General features: G+C 42.4%; 1 protein-coding gene across 1 annotated transcript in view; it reads right to left on the reverse strand.

Annotated features, from left to right (window-relative positions):
• The window catches only part of LOC119734543 (multidrug resistance-associated protein 1-like), a 36,821-nt gene that overhangs the window by 15,356 nt on the left and 1,026 nt on the right, over nt 1-20,439 (reverse strand). The window contains exons 2-15 of the mRNA XM_038208080.1: nt 20,193-20,299; nt 18,298-18,414; nt 17,342-17,587; nt 16,718-16,895; nt 14,727-14,981; nt 12,907-13,110; nt 10,863-11,009; nt 8,604-8,691; nt 7,656-7,722; nt 6,218-6,344; nt 5,100-5,276; nt 3,821-4,175; nt 3,074-3,179; nt 1,365-1,512 (exon numbers count right to left, since the gene is read on the reverse strand). Coding sequence (XP_038064008.1) covers nt 1,365-1,512; nt 3,074-3,179; nt 3,821-4,175; nt 5,100-5,276; nt 6,218-6,344; nt 7,656-7,722; nt 8,604-8,691; nt 10,863-11,009; nt 12,907-13,110; nt 14,727-14,981; nt 16,718-16,895; nt 17,342-17,587; nt 18,298-18,414; nt 20,193-20,299 — 2,322 coding nt within the window. The remainder of the gene's footprint in view (nt 1-1,364; nt 1,513-3,073; nt 3,180-3,820; nt 4,176-5,099; nt 5,277-6,217; nt 6,345-7,655; nt 7,723-8,603; nt 8,692-10,862; nt 11,010-12,906; nt 13,111-14,726; nt 14,982-16,717; nt 16,896-17,341; nt 17,588-18,297; nt 18,415-20,192; nt 20,300-20,439) is intronic.

Raw genomic sequence — 20,439 nt, forward strand, 5'->3', positions numbered from 1 at the left:
TGCAGGGTGAGTCAAAAAAAGCGAAACCCAAATGTCTGGACAATTGTTGCTGCATGTAGCACTTTGAAAATCTAGGATATGAAAGCCCAACTCATAAGCTTTCTTTTAGTACAAGAATCATTCAAATCGCCATGCTTTGTTGCGCAGCAGCACTGTTGCGCAATACACTTATGAACAATTTCATGAAACTTGGCGTAGCTGCACAACGTTTTTTGATAATATTCTAAACATCTTGGACGAGGAAAATAAAGGCATTTATGACAGCTGTTTATGTATGATTATGTTGTCCGACTTTCTTCGGAATCGTGCAGCAACTCTTAACATTCTGTCAAGTGTGAAATTACAGCTCGTTATTAATCTCAAAACACAAAACTGTGAGTGTGCTGTATCAACTTGATAAGTTGTGTAATGACAGGTTACGCGACAATTACGGGTTGCTAGGAAACTAAGTCATTTTCAGTCGCTACGCCACAACCTATGCCACCTAAAATGATTTCGCGAGTTACACCATAATTTGTTGCTCAATTCGCCGACATACGCACTATGAAACTTTCATGAAGTGTGTCGCAACCGAAATATGGGGCAGTGTACGCACTTACGCGATAAATTGCAAGTGCAGTTACACCACTACGTAAATTTCTGTGAAATCGGCTGTAGGGGAGCATTACTCTGTTGCTAGTGGGCTGTAACTGGGGCCATAACTGCAAACTTTGTTTTTCAGGGTACACTGAAAAACCAAAGACTGCTTTATATACAGCTTAAAGGGAATGTACATCATTTGCTTTTGCTGTAATTTTCAGAAATGAACTATTTGGGGGGTTAGTATATTAGATCACATATTGTTACACTGACATTTTTGAAGTTTTGTGTTCGAAAATGCTTGAAAAACCAAGAAAAAAAACCAAACAAGTAGTCTGGTTCCCTGACTCCACTAAAGATGAAATGGATCACAAATGCCGGAAAAAAATATTGTAAGGTAAGGGAACCAGTCTTGCTGACCTACACCCGTTCATGAACATGGAGAAGCAAACAAAATTTGGACAGAAAAAAAAACGTACATTTAAAGCAGTAGTTGAAATATAGTTAGGTTTTTCCAACGGTGGTCGGCCGACCACCGTTGGAAATGTATACAAAAGTACAATTTTTTCTTGAAAATGACTTCACACCAGGTGCCTCAACTTTACAGGATGCTTTAGACTGTCATTTACCAACATCCCAGTAAGGTATTTCGTAACAACTTGGTAGTTTTATTTTCCGATGTTTGCAAATGTTGTATTTTCCCTTTAAACCTGAATCAAAAGCCGTCAAAACTCCAGGAGTCGCACTGAAGTACATTTAGAATGGTTGTCAGTCTCATGACTTACAGTGCCGGTTTCGGAGGTCTCCTCTTCTATCAACGTATCGCCATCCTCTGCCTTGGCCATGGTCTGCTTGCCTCTCTCATCAGGTGTCTTCTCCTCGGGGAATGACCTAGGCTCATGAGTGATCACATCTCCCGAGATGGAGCCCATCCTGGACAGAGGAGGGAGGGGTCATATGTTTTCATGCTGGTAACAATACAATCAGGTGTGGACAACACCCTGTTTATGGTTCCTATTATTAGTCCCACATGTTATGTTTGTTTAACAAGTTAACACTGGAGGATGCGTAAACAAGATCTGATACACCGTGCCCTCTGGAGACATGCACACAACAGGGAACACAAGATTGTATACGTCTCCACAGGGCAATTTCTATAGATGAATACGTCTCGACAAGGTTTTTACGAAATAGATATGGATTTTACTCAAAAACTAGGAATTTCCAAGGTATGTTGATCTGTCGCAAATGGTAGAGTTTTAGAAAAGGGATATTAAGTCCGAATTTAACTCTGGTTAAAATAAGAGCATTTTGAAACTGTACTTTCAAACTTGAAAACTTTACTACACGAGAACAAAGAAATGTCTCCACAAGGATACACATTTCAGTATGTATGATCTGGTAATGTTTATAACACCTCACCCGCAGATTCTGTGTCTTGATTGGCAGAGAGCGAGTCACATGGTACTTTTTATTTTTGCTATATTTCTGTGCACGGCCAAAGTACTATACCCATAGCAACCAAAGTACTACACCATTAGCAACCAAAGTACTATTCCATGGCGCGGTATTTGTGTGCGAATGCATGCTGGTGTGCGCATTGAGCGTTGCGCATATTGTTCCCAAGAGCCAGCGAAACAGTGTTTGGTTCAAACAATTCGTGAAGGGGTGGTTTGGATGAGAGAAATACATTTTCCATCAATTTTGTATCAAAAAAAGTTCACTGTAACTGTATTGAGATTTAAATAAAGTTAAAATATTAAAACCAAGCGATATTGACTACTTTATCTCGTGGTGCAGTAAAACTAGCTTCCCTCGGTGATCCATGGTGCATTCTATTTTCCCGCAGCTACGCCTCAGGAAAATAGAATGTCCATGGATCACCTCAGGAGGCTAGTAGTACTACACCACTTGAAGCATTAAATATTTGTATAACATTCGCAGGGGCAGGTGACAGGTTTAATTGTCAAGCTTTCCCCGAGTCTCCGGCGATGGACATAAATACACTTCAGTGGTTCCCGTTGGTTTTGTACACACCGTGTTTTGAACTTGAACTTGGCCATTTTACACAGCCTTTCGGCATGGCAAAAGTCTCGCTCCGCAGCGGGGCCTCAGAGTGTTGCACAATATGAAGTTACGGTGAGAACAAAAATATTGTACAAATGCCTCTTAAGAGTCAGTAATCGTGGTGTTTGACTTAATTAAACATTTTGACAATATATCTTGTCTTTTCCAAAAATGGTGTTTTTTGGCAAAAAAATAATCCCGGCGGCAAGTGATTAAATGGCTGAGAATTCTATGAATCCTTTTTTTTGTACATCAAAACAAGCTTTCTTTTGACAAAGGCAAATCTGGGGGTTCATAAGGTATCACCCGACAACTACAAAGAAGATAGCAGGACATATTGTCTGGAATGAAGAAATGGCCATGTGCTTTATAATCCCCTTCCCTTTGCCAAATATCTGAGCATATGAAGAACCCAGAGTTCTCTTACTTGATAGACTCAGCAAGTTTCTGGCTCTGGTCCGCTTCTGATAGCATGGCGATGGAGCTGGTGGCCTCCTCATTCAACGTCGCCATCTGCTCAGATAAGGATGGATCTACGGGCAAAAGATACAGGAGTCAAGAGAAAACAGCCAATACAATGTAGACTTTATCCAACTACTAAAATTTGCTGACTGATGTCCATTTGTGACGTATTTATACCTGTGCAATAGCAACGCGCCAACGCTTCTAGTCAATAGTCCTGGCTCCCTGTTGCGCTTTATGATGCGCGCGGCTATTGGTAACCAGCTCTGGTTGAAACTAGTCGACAAGAAGAAGTCCAATCGTCGTTCATTCAAGTAAAGTTAATCGAACTATGGTTGACTATGGGCTCCGTGCACAAGTACCCCTTCAACGGCCAGAAAGAGAGAGATGGGGGAGACCTAGACTGGTTCCCGATCCATCCACTGCGTATTTCAAATGATCCAAAGTTATTGGGGGAGGGGATAGTCTAGGAGACCATCGCAAGTTAAATTTGAACGAAGTTGCGTGCCAACGACGCCTGGCGCTTACGCGAAGACGCTGTGGCTAATAGCTTTAGCACATTCAGGTAGTCGTGCGTACTTCGCGCGTGAACCAGTACAGTACAGTACGCACGTGCCCTCTTTTGTTGGCCCACTGAGCCCATAGTTCAGAGCCCATAGTTCACACCTGAACTTGCTCTACGCTGTAAGGGTTTTCTTTTCATAACTCATACCTCTGATGTCTTTTCTCTCATCATCCAACGCTCCGTTACTGTAGTTCCGCAGGAATTCGGCGAAGGCCTGGTTGCATGAGAGCAGCTCCTCGTAGGAACCGGCCTCTGTGATCTCCCCATCCACCAAGACGACGATGTGATCAACTTGAGGCAGGAAGCTGATGCCGTGAGTGACTAGAACCCGCGTCTTGTTCTTGAGGAGTCCCTTAGGCCCGAGCACCTTGTCAAAGATGTGCTTGCCAACGTGGGAGTCCACGGCACTCAAGGGATCATCTAGGAGATAGATGTCGGCATCGTTGTAGACGGCCCGCGCCAGGCTGACACGTTGTTTCTGACCACCGCTAAGGTTGATTCCCTGGTCAAGCGTAATGACAAGTAATATTCAAATAAAACACATTCAATTCTGCACGTCTATGGTCGCCATGCTCGAGTTTCTCAATGTTGAAAAAGAGATATGAGATGCACCATGTCAATGCCATCTTTCCTGCGGTTAAGAGCAGTTAGGCCACATGCAATCAATCCATATGTACATGTATGTGTACATGCATTCACAGTTTCATATTTAGCAGAAACCGTGCCACTGGTTCCCGCCTCCTGGATACAGTTTCATACAGAACGATAATGGAGGGACTGGAAAGCAGTCTGCACACCTACCATTTTATATAAGTGACTCATTTTTGCAACAGGCAGCATGTGTGAACCAGTCTCTAGTGAAACCCGCATGAGTGTCCTCCCAACAGAGTGAAAGGAGAACATCGGTTTTTGTAATGAATGCAAATTTGAGCCCGAAAAATGCTGTTTCTCAGATAATAACCGGAGAATTTAACTTAAGTAACAGCATAAGCCAGTTCGGTATTTCAATGACCCGGGGTCATTCGGGATAACATCGCTGACGTGATGTTACGCGGTATTACGCGCACGCCCATTCTGCTGGTAATTTACATGTAAGCGTCGTGCGCCCACGTTCATGCGCCTTTGAAACGTTCGATTATCCCAAATGAACCATGACCATTATCACTGTGCACATGCGCAGTCGAAATACCGAGCTGGCTTATTACATGGTATATATCAAGACTGATACAGTAGGCATGGTAGGGAAGATATCGTATTGACACTAATGCAGCACACTCCCCGACCCTCCAAAATCCACCAGAAATTTTTGAAAGATTTTGCAGGAAGGTACAGCTCGTTATTATCAACCTCAGGCAAAACTGCCTGGAGATATAGAATAATGAACTAAAACAAACACAAAGAATGACCAACCAACAGACGGCCTCACCTTTTCCCCGATTTCCGTCAGGTCCCCACCGGGAAGCATGTCCAGGTCTGGTACCAAGGCACAGGCCTCAATCACCGTCTGGTACCTGTCCTCCTCCAGTGCTTTACCAAAGGTGATGTTGTCCCTCAGGGTGGCGTTCTGGATCCAGGCCTGTTGGGGCACATAGGCGACCGAACCCTGAAAGCAACACAACAAAATTAAAGGTAGGGCATCTGCACTAGAAAGCAGGAGGTTGTGGGTTCGAGTCCCACCCGAGTGATTTTTTCCAACTTTCACTCGGGAGGAAACACACTGAGTATACAGTGTTTACACGTCGGTGAAGGGCAAAACCTAATTTGATTCACAACAAAACTGGTAACAAAGCTGTGGGCACGTTCGATCATTGGCCATTGGTCAACTTGTCGTTGGTTTCTTCACTTATGTTGCAATACAACCTTGATAGCATATTCCCAAAGAGCCACCTAGTCCGAATAAAACATCAAAGTAAACAACCACAAGAAAACACTGGGATATATCAACAAAACAAAAGAACTACAAATTCGTCACAAAAAAAAAGCCTAGGAAGCACTCAAAAAATTAAAACACTGAAACCAACACTGACACCCAGTTTTATTTAAAACTTATTATATGGGTTACCGAAGTGAATACGTCACGCGAAAAACATGTGTGTGAAAGACATTTAAGCGCGTGATTCAGCCTGAGGAACCAAAACACGCGCGTACTCCATTCGTTTGCACTACACTTTCTGATTCTAAATGACGTCACACTTCGGTACGCCATTATGTGGATTTTTTGGGGGGGAAAACTCGATTATTTTTAGAAATTACATGACTTTATAATCATTCCAAATTTCACAAAAATCTGTCAATGCCCTCCCATGATCCTGGGGAGGTGTGAGTACAATCCACCTGCTTTGAAAACAAATACATCGACTCTTAAGTCCTATCAGAGTGATTACTTCAGAGAGACAACAAGCCTCTGTAGTAATGACGTCACACTTTGTTTACATGTGCACTTTCCTATGGAGCCAGTGGGGGCCCACAGTCCACTGAGCACCGTAGGAAAGCACACACGTAAGCAAAGTGTGACGTCATTAGTACAGAGGCTTATTGCTGTACCTTCACAGCGACTGATCCTTGTAGTTTGTCCATCTCTCCTAGTAGAGCTGACAGCATGGAGGATTTACCCGCTCCCACCTGGCCTACGACGGCAACAAGATGCTCATCCTTGATCTTAAGATTGATGCTGAAAACAAATCAAATTAAAAGAAAAATAACATAAAGGCCCAAAAAATACAATATTCAGTCTCTGGTCAGACCAAAGTTCCGGAATTGACGCGGCCACGCGTTTTTTTTTTTTCGTTTTTTTTTTTTTTTTTTTTCAAGCTTGGATTGTACAGACAAGGTGGGGTACTATTTTGCTTTTTTGGTGTCCTCATAATAATAATAATAAACCATTCTTATAAAGCGCATTTTACACGGGGTCCCAATGCGCTGAACAATTAACAGAGGAAAAAAATACTAACATTATATTTCATTTGCAGTGAACAGATGGGTTTTAAGATGTACATTGGTGTCCTCCAAGCTTTCGATCATTTGCCTTGGTGCAATTTCCCATTCCTTGGTGCTCTTTGGTAAAAAAAAATTGAGGAGGTGCAGAAATAGAGGACGCTGTTGGAGCTACCGAGGAACATTTTGGGAAAAAAAAGATCGACGCGCATGATTAAAATCGACGTGCGCGCTGACCAGAGACCGACTTATTTTTATTTTTTTTGCCTAATAGATTTAATTGTACATTTATGTTATTCTTAAATGAAAGAGAGGGTGATTATGTGTGTGGATATGCAGGGCGAGTAAAACAAACCGAAACCCAAATGTCGGGACCACTGTTTTAGTGAAATTTTGCATGTAGCACTTTCTAGGATAAAAAGTTTATAAGTCATAAGCTTTCTTTGAGTACAAAAATTATTCAAATCACTCACATACTTTTTAAGTTACGGAATTTCGAACACAAACACCGTTTTAAAGTTCTGTCCACGGATCACAAAAAAGGCAAGTGTTCTTTCATTTAAACGAAAACAATTCACGTGCATTCCTATGAGAATTGTTTTCGTTTTGCTGAAAGAACACTTACTTTTTTGTGATCCGTGGACAGAACTTTAAAACGGTGTAAAAATTCAGTAACTTGAAAAGTACATGAGTGATTTGAATGATTCTTGTACTAAAAGAAAGCTTAATGACTGGGCTTTCATAACCTAGATTTTGAAAGTGCTACAGGCAAAACTTCATTCAAAAATTAGTCCTGCCATTTGGGTTGCTTTTTTTTTAAACTCGCCCTGTAGAGCGCCGGAACCCTGCAGAAGCCATGTCGGATTCTTGCTGACGTGAAAGGGGTTTCTGAACTCTCAGTTTTGGACCCATGTCCAAGAAAGAGATTTGAAATAGAGTGAAAAGCCACCGAGGTACTGCACAGCAGTCAATTTTGGCGGATTGTAGAAAGTTCCAACTTTCCCGAAACACTAAGAGCGGTAAAAGTTGACTGGTAGGCTGAACTTACTTTCTCAGAATTGGACTTTCATCTTTGGACCACGAGAATTCACCGTTCTCCACCAAAACAGCCTGGCCTGGGTAAAAATTAACACAGAGGATGAGCGGAGGAATCGAGCAATAAAAGAATACACATCTGAGGTGGCAGACAGGCAGGAAAACAGCTCAGCATCTCATTTGCTGTGCTTCGCATCTTTTCATTTTTGCCAACGTCATTTTTGAACAAGCAACTTAGCCTGTGTCTTCTCATAGCGTCTGTGGAGACATCGTCACTGATATTTTCCACAAGAAAATACAGTCGTAGGAAAGTTGCATTTTCCTCAAGAAAGTTGTAAAAATTCACAGGCTTTTACAAAAGCAGGATTTGGAACAAGAACCTGCTTGACATAACCAGATACAGATATTTCAACAACTACATAAAAAGTGACATATAATAGAGTCAATAAACATTAAATATAAACATTTGTAAATAACCCAAGACAGTTTACCCATTCCTAATGGTCGAGAGCCCGTCACGTGGCCAATTTTTAATCGGTCGATAAATTTACATGGCTGGCCGGTCTTAAACACTTTTTCAGTGTCACATGAAATTTGGACTCCTGTGAAATCCGGTGCGAGCACCATTTTATTGGTTGACAGTTTACAAACCTCACAAAATCATGCAAAATACTACCAGTGAGTCAGAATTTTATAGCCCTAAATTCACTAAACCGGTAAATCTGTTTTGTGCGCCACGTCACGCAGTACTCGCGTCAATCTCCATAATAGGAGTCGTTTACCAGAGGGCCATACCATTGTTTAGCTAGAGGGGTGTGTTGATAATTACCAGAGGTGAAAATTGTCAGCATCCAGACTCCGACCGGTATTAAACCAGAGTGTTTAAACACCTCCTTATCCCACATTTATTCCCTGAGTAATTAAGATAAAGTTATGAACAGATCCAATTTTCTGTACGCACCAATTTCTCTCGTTTGGGATGAAACGTTGGACAGATCCAGTTCGTCACTCTTGAGGAAGCTCTGTATTCGCTTCACCGACACACTTGCCTGAAAATTAGGAACCAAACCTTAGTTATGATAATAATAACAAATAATAATTTGGGGGGCTAATCATCCTTACTCACAGCAGACGCTGAATTGCGAAGGACGCGGCTCTGCAACATGGTCGAACCAAAGGCATGTAAAGGCGCCTAAGGCAGCCGCCATATGACCCATGTCTGACCACACAGCAAGATTGAAAGTGTTTATTTTTGCGGCGGGAGGAAAACCTGAGAGCCCGGAGAAAAACTCTCATGGCACAGGAGAGAATCTACGAACAACTCTACTCACGTGTGACCCCTGCCAGGAATCGAACCCAGGCCACAGCGGTGAGAAGCGAGCATTTTACGCACTACGCCACCCATGCTATGTTATTTTTTATGTTATAACACCTCACCCACAGATTCTGTGTCTTGATTGGCCGAGAGCGAGTCACATGTTACTTTCTAATTTTGCTATCTTTCTGTGCACGGCTAAAAGTACTATACCCGTAGCAACCAAAGTACTATACCATTAGCAACCAAAGTACTATTTCCACGGCGCGGTATTTGTGTGCAAATGGATGCTTGTGTGCGCGCGCGTAGCGCGTATTGTTCCAAAAAGAGTGCGCCGCAGACTTTGGTTCAAACATTTCGTGAAGGGGTAGTTTGGAAGAGAGAAATACATTTTCCACCAATTTTGTATTGAAATTAAAGTTTATTTCAACTGTGTTCAGATTTAAATAATTTAAAATATTAAAATCAAGCAGAATCTGTGGGTGAAGTGTTATAAAACAAATATTGAATGCTTTATCTCGTGGTGAAGTAAAACTAGCCTCCCTCGGTGATCCATGGAGCATTCTATTTTCCCTCGGCTTCGCCTCGGGAAAATAGAATGTCCATGGATCACCTCGGGAGGCTAGTTTTACTACACCACTCGAAGCATTCAATATTTGTATACTATTTTATATGAAATATAACATATCAAATACCATGCATTAATGGATGTCTGTCCATAGGCAAGACACTTTACAGCAATAAAACAGATTCATAGTACACTGCATCATCAAGCATTTTCCTCAACAGATGACACTTCTCACATATATGCGCTTCATTGTTAACATGCCGTACCACATAGGCAAAGGTGGATACAGATGTCATTTCAATAAATACCGGTAGCCATTCCTGTTTTTATAGACCACGTGCTTTGTGATGACGTCATGCTGACAGCAACCGCCGGGCAACCCACACATTCAGGCATGTTTTGCATGTTATTTGGCCCTCATTAAACAGTACAGCGCGTCCCAAAATACCCGCAATTTTTTTTTTGGCGAGGCTCTAGCGTCGTCGTGGAAACATGTCCTGCCATTATTTTGATATCATATCATTTTAAAGCTTGGAATCTGAACTTTTTCCCTGGCGAGTATTGGTTTGATATAAAGGGATTAAGATAAGATTCTTGTTAAACTTTAAAATGATACAAAATTAATGTTTCCGGTTGATGCGGGTATTTTGGGACGTGCTGTATATGCCAACACTTTCACATAATTTATGTTTGTTCAAAGTAAAACAAAGAAATTGACTAGAGCTGGGTTTGAACCTGCGACCTCCGGATTGCCGTTCCAGTGCTCAACCAACTGAGCTATCCAGCCCTATGTTGGCAGTTCCCCAATTTTGTCAATGACTTTGTTCAAGTCGCGCTAGTCAGAATCGGTATCGTAATTTCTTCGAACGGTGGGAGACATCGGTCATTAGGGAGACATTTTCATGTCTCCCTAATGTCACAGCCTCCCTTTAGAGGCACACTTTTTTTTGTCGCAATTAGGTTATATTTGTTGCCCGTGGTCTAATCAGTAAACATACCGAAATTCATGGAAAAAGGACAACGGAATATTGGGTTAGGGCACATTTAAGTTTGAAAAAACTTGTGCACAAGTCTATGGGGATGTCTCCCAAATGTCCAATCCAGGGTAGTTATAATTATTATTATTATTAACTTGTGACTAACTTGTGATTTTCGTATGATGGTTTGTAAATGGCTTGAGATTGACGTGCAAGTGTCTTTGAGATTTGCATATGATTGGCTTGAGATTGACTTGTGTTGAACTAGTGATTTTCTTGCGATTGACTTGCGATTGACTCCATAAGAACCAACTGTCACACCAGAACAAATTTAGGAATGGAGGCGTTAATGGTGCCTACCTGAATGACTTGTGAGATGGCACCAGGCAACATGGCCAGGGGCATGCGGAGGACATTGAAGAGAGCCAGGGAGACGAAGGCCTTCTCAGCATCTAAGATGTTACTCTCGTCAGCGTTGACGTAGATGGCAAAGGTGGATAACAAGACCTAAATAGATGGACAATCAGAAACATACATGTATGCCACAACAATCCAGCAGTAGAGGGCGAGTAAAAAACCGAAACCCAAAGTTCGGGACTATTGTTTTAGTGAAGTTCTGCATGTAGCACTCTTAAAATACAGGATATGAAATCCCAATTCATAAGCTTTCTTTAAGTACAAGAATCTTTCAAATCACTTACTTTTCACACTACAAAATTCCACCGTTTTAAAGTTCTGTCCACGGATCACAAAAAAAGGTGTGCATTCTTTCAGCAAAACGAAAACAATTAACACACATCCCTATGTGACTTGTTTTCGTTTTGCTGTAAGAACACGTACATTTTTGTGATCCATGGACAGAACTTTAAAACTGTGGTTGTTTTTAAAATTCTGTAACTTGAAAGTTACATGAGTGATTTGAATGATTCCTGTACTAAAAGAAGGATTATGAATTGGGCTTTCATATCCTAGATTTTGAAAGTGCTACATGCAGAACTTCATTCAAACAATGGTCCCGACATTTGGGTTTCGGTTTTTTGCACTCACCAAGTATAATTTCATGAGCACCGTACACTCAGTGTTGTCTGAAGGCTTGCAAGGAAACAATTTCAAATTCACAAGCTTACTTGGGTAGGACTTGAACCAAGGACCTCCTGATTTACTAGTGCAGACTTCAGGCACGCAACTGGGTATTGAGACACAACGAGGAAACTCCAAACCACACAAGACTTTGTACAGTACTATTCAATTTGTAATGACATTCATGAGAAGTTAAAAAAAAACGAGGAAATCAGTGGAACAGAGGAAAAGTTACATGCCTGAGACTTCTTACCATTGACACCACAGAGGTTGCAGGGGTTGGTTGGCTGGTCGACTCCAGTCCAACTGGAGTCACAATTTTTTGTGACTCGACTCGAGTCAAGTCGCTAAGGGTAAATGACGCGACTCGACTGGAGTCCCTCATCAGAAGACTTGATTCAAGCAAAGGCTAATAAGGCTAATAAGACTCGAGTCCCAAAAATAAAAGCGAAACTTTGCGAAAAAATATTTGCAATGACTTATGGATCAAAATTAATGTTCACGTCACTTTGCGAATATAGTACGGTACAGCGGCCACTTGTCATGTACAAACATACAATGTGTCACAGACTACCACCTCATGGTTCTGGAAGGCACAAAATACTATCCAGAAACCGGATTTAAACACGTTTTCCAATTCGTTGTTTCATCAGTGGCTTTTGGGCGATTTCTTATAAAGCTCTTGGATTCGAACACCAGCTAAATTGATGCCCTCCTATTTTTTTTCTACAATGCAATTTGACCCGATGCCAAAGCAGCTAGCGTATATAAGATCCAAGTTTCACTTCTTGTTAACTGTTAGTGATACAAATGACTTTATCTCTTGTCTTTATTTGTTATAGTGTTTAGATATTTGTGACTCGAATTGACTCTAGCTAAGTATTTGACTCGACTCGACTCGACTCGACCTTCTTGACCTAATGACTCGACTCGACTCAACTCGAGTCAATTCTTAAAAACTGACTCAACTCGACTTGAGTTACTTCTTTAAAGTGACCTGACTCGACTCGAGTCACATCTTCAAAATAACTCGACTCAACTCCAAGTCACAAAAAACAGGGACTTGTTACAACTCTGTTTATTCGGGACAGCCCTAGGTGCTAATAGGTTAATTGATCAGTAGAGAGGAAAATATCTAGATCACTGGTCTTATTCAGCCACAGAAAGCACTCCTAAGAACAAAGGGAAAATCACAAACACTGGAGTCTGTGACTGGACCAGTCAGTGTTTGGTACCATGGCATGCACATAAAAAAGTGAGACTTGCAAGCTCAGTTTCTCTGCTGAATGTTCTATGAAATTGGCCAGAGAGAGAGAGGACTCACAAAGAACGGAGCGCTGGTCCAGACAAAAGTCATGAAGGCACCGAGAACAGCCGCCTTGAGCATGATCCTGAGCTCCTGCTTACGGATGTCCATGACTTTGTCCTGGAAGGAGGTCTCCCAGGCGTACAGCTTCAGGACTTTGATGCCGTTCAGGACCTCGTTCATCAGCTTGATGCGCGCGTCTTTGGCCGCCATCTGCTGGGCCTGGGTTGCCACAAGTGGCGGGGAAAAAAAAGTAGAGCAATTCCACAAAAACCAAATTCAAAATAGGATGACATTTGATTCCTCAACAAGAGGGCTTGGCATTTCTGACCGACTCTGATCAATGACAACTATGAACTCTGCGTGCGAACAGTAGAGGGCACTTTGTGACCATTATTGGGTAAGTTTATTTAGCTCACCTGGGTCGACACGGGTCAGCCCCGTGCCGTTCCTTAGCTCTGACCTCATTCTTGGGGCTCACCCGGGTCATTTACCCCAGACCCTGCTCGTGGAGCGGAGTCAGTGGTGAAAATAAGTCACATGCATGCGTTGTTCATTCCAAGAAACGGAAAAAAAATGGCGGCCGGACAGCGGAAATGTCAAGTGGACTTAAAAATTAACATTATTTGAAGTCTAAAGGTATTCATTTATTGGGTTCATTGCGACCTTTGAGGCTATAATTCCAGCCCAACTTTTTTGAGTTTTGCAATTCACTGAAAAGCAGTAAATCTCAATCTAAAACCCAATCCGAAACGGGCGTTTTTGTCAGTGGCTACGGCCACGGCTAAGGGCGTCAGGTGAGGATCATGATGGCCCGCGGTTGAGCGTTCGATTAGCCCGGCTGTCGTGGCTAACACGTCTGCTTCTACCCGAGTCGATCCGGATGAGCTAATCGAATGCACCCTTTGCGAGCTCCAGTAGGGGAGACACAACAAGTGCGCAGACTCTAAACTATGCTTGACTAATTTCATTCCGAATGTGCATAAAGTTGCGCCATCTTTGCTTGAATGTCAGACGCCTTGGCAGTGCGATTACATGTCCCTCCCAGGGGTCTCCCCCAACTCTCTCTTCATGACCATTGAGGGGGTACTAGTGCAAGGAGTCTATACAAATACAGCACGGGTAGAGACGAAGGAGTGCAAAATTACTGGTCTTGAAGTATTGGCTGATTGTGAGTACTTCCCAATCCAAAGTATGTTGTATTTGTATATTGTATCTCGTAGATATTTAGCTTCAAAAATCCAAGAAAATTTTGAAATGTTCCTCTCTGGGACAGACTCCTAGGGAATGAAAATAATTATACCACTAAGGCAAAAAAAAAAAAAGTCGCTCTCTGGTCAGCGCGCGCGTAGATTTTAATCATGCGCGTCGATCTTTTTTTTCCCCAAAATGTTCCGCAGTAGCTCCAACAGCGCCCTCTATTTCCGCACCTCCTCAATTTTTTTTTACCAAAGAGCACCAAGGAATGGGAAATTGCACCAAGGCAAATGATCGAAAGCACCAAGGCAAATTATGGAGGACACCAATGTACATGAGGACACCAAAAAAGCAAAATAGTACCCACCTTGTCTGTACAATCCAAGCTTGAAGAAAGAAACCCCCCCCCCAAAAAAAGCCGCGTGGCCGCGTCAATTCTGAAACTTTGGTCTGACCAGAGACCGAATATATATTTTTTTTGGCCTAACAGACTTACCTAGGTTAACAAACTTAGTAATGGGTTTGGGAAGAAACCACAATATAGATTTACATGGGGCTGGATTCCCTTAAAAGTACAAAGAATAGTTGCCATGGTTTCTGAAGCAGTTGTGAATTTTGGAGGATTCAGGAAGGCAATGTACCTGGAATTTGCGGATTTTGACCGCGATGACCCCGTTGATCGGTATGAGCAGGATGGTGACAGCAAAGCCGGCCATGACCACGGGTCCCAGGACCTGCCAGAGCAGATAGAGGGCCAGGACCACCTGCAGCGGGGAGGCCCAGAGGGTGTTGATGAAGGTGCACAGGTCCATGCAGCGCTGGGCGTCTACGGACATCAGGTTGATGATCTCACCGGTCGTCGCCGAGCGCCGGGCCGAGTTGGACAGGAGTAAGGACTGTTGGGGATACCACACACATAAATACCAGCTGGGCCCAATTTCATAGAGCTGCTTAAGCACAAAATTTGCTTAAGCACAGAAAACATTGCTTAGTAAAATTAGGTTACCGGCCAAAACTCCATGTGATGTACATTGTTTGTGACTGGTATTTAGCTGTTGTTTACTTAGCATAACAATCGCATGGAGTTTTGGCCGGTAACATGATTTTATTAAGCAAGACGTTTTTGTGCTTAAGCAAATTTTGTGCTTAAGCAGCTCTATGAAATTGGCCCCAGACTGATATGAACCCTAACCACCCTGAATCCATCAAAATCCGTACCCATTTTGGAGTATTTTGGCGGATTCAGGATACTTCCATATTGCATACAGGGGGATTTTGATGGATTCAGGATTGTAAGCCTAGCTGTACTGCAGGATTTTGATGGATTCAGGATATCTCCGTACTGAGCAGTCACCAACACCAACATATTTTGCATGACACAAGAGGTGGATTCTGGCGGATTCAGGATACTTTCTAGTCAAGTGCGATAACAAGGATTGGAGTCTATGAGGTCATTGAGTAAGCTTGGGTAGCGCGAGTTAGATTTGAATCAGAATTTAAAAAGAATTCATTCTAAGTTTAGGATCATGACTCCACTGTTTCCAGGAATCAAATTCTTACAGAGGCCGCATAATTAGCAAATGAGGACAATGTCAGGACCAGGTCTGTGCATCTGAACCAGGCATCCACTGATGTCAGGAACCGGTTCCAGATTATGGGATCTGGTACCCGTAACCAACTTTACAAACTACTTAGTAACTAGTATTCTTTTCAAATTAATTCTATACATTTACAAAACACAACACTGTCTGGCTCCTTCCTACCTGACCGATTTACTCTCTTTGTATCAATCAGGTAGGGCGGGGCTTAAGTCTTCAACAGACACTTCCCGATTACATGTTCCTATTAACACTAAAACCACAGGTGACAAAGCTTTCTGGATTGCTGGCCCCAGGGAGTGGAACAAGATCCCTCAAAACATCCGACTTGCATCGGCAATCATCACCTTCAAGAAATCGCTCAAAACACATCTGTTTCTTTAATCAATTCACCTTCATCTTTACCTCTCATTATCCCCTGGTTCCCTTGAGTTATTCTTAAATTAAGTTTTTTGTTTTGTTTTTGTTTTTGCCTTGTTTATTTGTAGATTTGTAGTTTGTAGTTTTGTACAGCGCTTTGATCTTTGTTAAAAGCGCTTTATAAATGCTCCATTTATAGTAACTGCTCAGACAAGAAAAAAAAATATGGTTTCGAATGTCATTGGTGGGGACATTTCAAAACTGAAAACCAGGCTACATGGAAAAACAAAACCGATTTCATGTTTATGACGTTCCCAAAAGTTGCAGTTATCACCACAAAGCTATAAGCTCACTGTACACACTTGTATCTTGCTGCATTGAAGCACCGATGTGGTAGTTTTATTGCGTGGACCTTTATGTATATTCAACAGCAACTTCAGAAATTTGAATTTTTGGGTCGAGTTTCTTTAACGGGTACCCGGGTACCTTTTTTTTTTTAATCAGGTATCCGATTCCCATACTACCAGTATATGCACATCCCTAGAAAGAACACCAAGGATGTAAATCTTAGGTTACTGGCAAAAGTTTACATATTGCTGTCATCAAAACAAAATTTTCAATACATTTTTTCATCATGTAATATTCATCAACAAAAATGTGGCCTATTTTATCACCTTGCGATAGACAGCGCCTATGATGGCCGTGCGTAGCTGCATCCCAATGGTGGTGGTGATGTGAAAGTGCTGATGCTGCAGTATGGACTGCAGGAACGCCGCCGCGAAGATCAGAAATGCGTAGAGGTAGCCCTGCCAGCGTTGGATGCTCTTGTCTTCTGTGTAACGAATCAGTTGCCTGGAATAGGGATGAGCGAAGTAAATAATAATATTAAAGAGGTCGTGGAATGCTCGAAGACATTTCCGTCATTTTTCGGGTATATGTAGCCTAAGGTGTGATGAAATAAAAACGACTATTGTGTCTGTCATGAAATGAGAACATACGGTACTTTTGAGAGCTGTTTTTTTTCAGGTCCTGTTTCGACCCGAACGTGCAATTTGTGTAAAAGTCGTCGTTGGGGGCAGCAAACAAAACAAAGTAAATCGTGACGTAATAAACAGGACTCGTTTATGCTACTCTGCATCGGGAGTCCTGTTTATTACGTCACGATTTACTGTGTTTTGTTTGCTGCCCCCTACGACTCACCAAGTATGGCAAATGTAAAACTGCAGGTCTGGGTATGTGTTTAACTTGGATAAATGTAAGCTATAATAGCGATAAATAACACGACGATTGCAACTCACTTGAGCAGTTCTGGACTGGCAAACACCAGAACGTCCGTCACCAGCTTCAAGAGAGACCCGATCAGAAAAACGCCTCCAAAGGTTCGGAGGATTGCCTTGAGTAGGGAGGCGTTTGGACGGACTTCCGATGTCTGAAGAGTCACTGAGGGCTCGTCGGCCCAATCACCAGGGGTGTACCTGACTGAATCTGTGTGGACACGTAGCGTTCTCTGCTTCCTTTTGTGACCGGATGTATGCTTTGGATTTCTGTAGGGGTTGCAAAACAAACAAAAAAGACAAGAAAGCAGTTCACAACCAATCAATTCACTTTTGTTAATCTGGGAGGGAAAATGGAACCCTTTCCAAAAAAGCTACTTGATCGTTTTTTCGTTGTTGTAATTTCAAACATGTACACTCTATTGCCATCATGGGGGCCAAGTTCTGTTCTCGGAGCTTTTCATTGTTGTTACCTCCGTCAAGAGGATATTTTAGGATTTTTCCATCATGTGGAAAACTTTCACCTTGTGTGACCAGCTTTGTGTGCGTGGCTCTGACCCGGTGACCCTGTATGCCTTATCGCCCACCTATTAATCTAACCACACAGGTCAATGGACTAGACCATTTTATACAATCAGGGAGTGGCAAGGTAGACCAACACAGGCATATACATGTAAACTACAAAAAATTTGAGTTTAAGGATTTGTTTTAGAAACCACATTTGTGCATTGGTGCTGTGTGTAATGGCGGGATATTGTTTAGCCTTGGCGGAGGTGTGCGCTCTCTGAGTGCTCCCTGGTTCTGACTATTATCTTTATCGTGGCGGGAACCTGTTTACCGGTTCGTCACGCCCCATTTTGGTTTCATCGTAACACAATGTGCGGGCGAAGTTTTGATTCATCTATGGCTGTTTTGAATAGAGCAGACTACTGCTGAGTGCAAACCCTTCCACATGTGCATAATTGAATCCAGTGACTTGCCTTTCTTTGTCCCACTCCGTCAGGAATTTGGGCACCACTGTCCTGGCCTTGTCTCTGTCTAAGAGACTCCACAGATCCGTGGTGGTCAGGGCACGCTTGTAACCCTGTATAACCATGCTGGAATTTGTAGGAAAAAAAAACAAAACAAACAATTGTAAAGTTCTATATGGAAGTTTTTGCGATCTACAGACCTTTACCTGAGCATTGCACTTAAGGCTGTTATTCCATGAAAATATAATGTACTCAGTTGGTAAACCTGAAACTTCAGGAGACTGAAATCGTAAAATAAAATATTCATGTCCTAAAGAGTTGTTATATAACCCTGTTATTCTGAATCAGTTAACACAATATAATCCCAGGTTTTGCATTGTCTATATATTAAAATATACAAACCTCTGTCACCATGTAACCACCTATACAGAGACCGATACAGTGCTTACTGCAATTGTAAAACACTCAATGGCATCCATCAATCACATGCAATTTTTAGCCAGTGTGCTACCATATGTATGCAACTGTTTAGGGCTGTGCATCGGAACCGGGTACCCGAGTACCCGACCGTTAATGTCAGCATGGGCGTCGCCAGGATTTTTTCTAGAGGGGGGCCAAAAAAAAATTTGCCAAAAAATGCTTGTATTTCTCAACACATTCTCGATTTATCAGTTTTAGAGGGGGGCAGGGACATTTTGTCCCCCCCCCCCCCCAACTCATTAAATTTACACCACTTTGTCTTCGTGCCTCTTTTTGTTTTCTTTTTTTTTTTTTCTTTTTTTTGGTTGCTTTTCGGGGGGGGGGGCAAGTGCCCCCCTTGCCCCCCCCCCCCCCCTCGCGACGCCCATGAATGTCAGGAACCAGTTCCAGATTACAGAATTGGGTACCCGCAACCAACTTAACAAATTACTTAGTAACTACTCAGACAATGAAAAAGAAAGGTTTCGAATGTCATTTGCGGAGAATCTCAAAAATGAAACCAGGCTACATGGAAAAACAAAACTTATTTCACATTTATGACGCTTGTGAAAGTTGCAATTTACACCGTAAAGATGTAAAGCTCAATACACACTTGTATCTTGCTGTATTGGCGCACCGATGTGGCAGTATTAACGTGCGGACCTTTATGAACGATCTAAACAGCAAGTTCCGAGATTTGAATTTCGAGTTAGATTTCTTTCCACGACTGTTGACCAGCGAGGAAGGCAGCTTCAAATGGCACATGTCAAACTTGATTGGCAAGTTTCCAATATTGGAATCTTCGGTCAAGTGCAGTTTCGAATCATCAAATACTAAATTATTCGAAAATGGAACACAGCCCTAGATTCCACAGCATTTCTGCTGGGAAACTTCCTGTATCTTTAACATCCTCCACTGTACAGAAAACCAAATTGCACATTCTCTACATGTTTTAAGGTGCATCAAGCCCTGGATAGTTGCTGTTGCAAAATCCTGCAAAATCTTCACAAACGTTTGGGTTGATTTTTAAAGGATGTTGGCGGGTAAGGATTGAGGACTTTGAAACCATCTTCCACAAGTTTCAATAAGAACAGCTTTAAAACCCTAACCCTGCCAGACGCAGCACAGTGCATCAGGTGGAAAAGTCTGGTGCACTTTGATGGAAAATGCTACCAACACCAGTGCAGAAACCGGCCACTTCTGAGACACTGAGAGCTAGTCCCATGGAACAATGCCCGAGTTGTACCCTGCTGCAGTGGGTGACCACAGACTCTGAGGCAGTTTGGCCTTGAGACTTTTGACCTGATGGATCTTGCTACACTGGGCAGGCTTGTCACTTAGACAAGTGTTGCATGTTGCTGCGTTTGGCAGGGTTTCTAGCCAAAATACCCTGGAGGGTTAGGGTTTTAAATTAAGGGTGTAAAGAAATAAACAGAAATACTGACCTTGTAAACCACCAGAAAGTGAGCCTGGACAGGAAGGAGGCGGAGGCCTCAGGACACGGATTCTGCCAAAGATCAAAGAAATAACTAAAAATGATGACTGCTGAATCCTCAAATATTGGATGTTTGACCAATTATCAAAAGGGCCGTTCACACTAGCTGAAATCTTGATATCAGAGACCCCCCTTTCGCACTAGAGTCCAACACGGCTTCTACATTGGGTCTGGTGCTCTACATAAAACCGTGCTAT

Source organism: Patiria miniata, unplaced genomic scaffold (assembly GCF_015706575.1).
Source record: "Patiria miniata isolate m_02_andy unplaced genomic scaffold, ASM1570657v1 HiC_scaffold_27, whole genome shotgun sequence".
NCBI classification, from domain to species: domain Eukaryota; kingdom Metazoa; phylum Echinodermata; class Asteroidea; order Valvatida; family Asterinidae; genus Patiria; species Patiria miniata.